This window comes from Lactuca sativa, chromosome 7 (genome assembly GCF_002870075.4).
Source record: "Lactuca sativa cultivar Salinas chromosome 7, Lsat_Salinas_v11, whole genome shotgun sequence".
Classification (NCBI taxonomy): domain Eukaryota; kingdom Viridiplantae; phylum Streptophyta; class Magnoliopsida; order Asterales; family Asteraceae; genus Lactuca; species Lactuca sativa.
In genome coordinates, this window is record NC_056629.2 from 23,708,073 (window position 1) to 23,709,959 (window position 1,887).

Below are 1,887 nucleotides of genomic sequence, written 5' to 3' on the forward strand. Positions count from 1 at the left end.
AAATCAGGATGTCATAAGATCTTTTTACATCTATTAATTAGACACCCAAAGGTAAAGGAAATAAAACATTTTACATCCGTCAATTAGGCTGTCATTTCGACCTTATTGTCTAAACTTGTAGACAATTATCATAATCTATAAAGTGTGTTACGTGACAAAAACCAACAATTATATGTATATACAAAAGCCATTAACTTTGGTTAAGAATTTGCCGGGAAAAATATCTATCGGGAATGATCACAATATTTGGGGCAGCCAAAGGAGGTGGAGGGTTTGTTAGAGTAGAGTGACAACGATAGTGTGAAGGAGGATGCAGTGGAGGATGGGGTGGAGGCTGAGAAAGGTATGGTGGCATCAGTGGAATAAGGAGGTGTTGTCCCGGCAGAACCAGAAGAGGAAGTTTGGTGGTCTTCGGTATGATAGAGGAGAGGCAGAAGTGGGTCATCATCGGGTTGAGAAACTCATAGTGGTAGGTTTCATGGAGCACAGAGATAATAATTTTATAGGTGGTTAGATTTAGGCACGGGTTACACCGATGATGGGATAGATAATAGTCAAATATACACGATGTAGTTCCTAGGACAAGTTTGTACTTGCCTTGCTGCTTCTGTACATATTTCCTTGGGTTTAAGGTGAATGAAAAGGTTTATGATTTTCTTGTTTGTCTGGATTCAACTCTTTATTATATTAAACATATAGTCTTTGCTAAAATCATGACTGAAGAAAGTCACCAAATTGTTTGTCGTGCAATTAAATTAATGTTTACTCGAAGATAACGTGACAATCCATCAAATTGAAGTTCGAGTACACCTGCTAGAGTTATGATTTCCATTTGGAATAATGTTCACCCGAGTAACTAAAAAAACAATTGGGTAACAACATTCTGGCAGCCATTCTTCCGCTACAACAAGTATGGTGGGCCTCAATTATATTTTGTAAACATTTAGTGCACAGATCCTTGGATAAGTCAGCTGTACACTGCATAGCCCCATACACAAGTTTTTTTTCATAAACTGCCGTCCCAAATGCAGACTTTTTATCGGTACCTTCGGCTGCTAGCCCCTGTAATTTCTTCGTCAAATCAGACAAAGCTTTGTCAAACTGATCTGGCTTATTCGCAGGACTTCCTTTTTTATCTGGTAACAAGATCCGAACCCAATCATCAAGAACTCCAGATATTTTACGATCTGAGTAATGTAACATACAGTTTGAACCCCACATCACAGCCTCTTTTTGAAGCTTGCACGTGACTGCAAGTGAAGTGGTCAACTGGTATATACAGTCCTTACAGTTTCCACCCCAATTCATAGAAACACCGGAGCAAAGAGCCATGACATATGCTGTTTCTTTCTTGCCTTGGGATGAACTGAATGATCCGCCATTATACTTGTTCATATTGCCAACGGCATCCAATGCGGCTTTCAGGTTTCTGCTATAATCAGAACTTGGTGTGTAGTTGCCTGTGTCTCTGCATCTGAAGGCAGGGTCTGTGGGGAATTGAGCTGTGACGAGATTAAGAGCGTTTATGATTGCTTGAAGAAGAAACGCTATTGAAATTATGGATTTCATTTTTCGTTTGTTGATGAAGATAGTAATTAATGTGTGGGTGGGGCTTATTGTTCTTATACACCAAATTACCAAAATCAATCGTTGTCAAACGTTAGGCATCTTCAAGTAGAGTACGTATAATTAATATATTTGATTGATTGTTGTAAATGGTGAGGTACCTCAAAATAAAGTTGAACTTGTATATGGATTTAATTTTTTAACCAAAGGTGATGGGAGTAGGAGTCGCTTTTTCTTTTTTTTTTTTTTTTTTTTTTAATAAAAAAATGAGTTGATTTTATTTTATTATTACTATAGAGAAACACATTATGTTTAGGATTA

General features: G+C 37.5%; 1 protein-coding gene across 1 annotated transcript; it reads right to left on the bottom strand.

Moving 5' to 3' along the window:
• Positions 1–819: 819 nt before the first annotated feature.
• Positions 820–1,569, bottom strand: LOC111907461 (cysteine-rich receptor-like protein kinase 29). The gene has a single exon (XM_023903231.1). The coding sequence runs from the start codon at positions 1,567–1,569 to the stop codon at positions 820–822; it is 750 nt and encodes a 249-aa protein (XP_023758999.1).
• Between the last annotated feature and the right edge of the window lie 318 nt (positions 1,570–1,887).

Bases quoted from the DNA above. Each gene is read 5' to 3' on its own strand.
- LOC111907461 (XM_023903231.1), bottom strand. From the start codon at position 1,569: ATGAAATCCATAATTTCAATAGCGTTTCTTCTTCAAGCAATCATAAAC.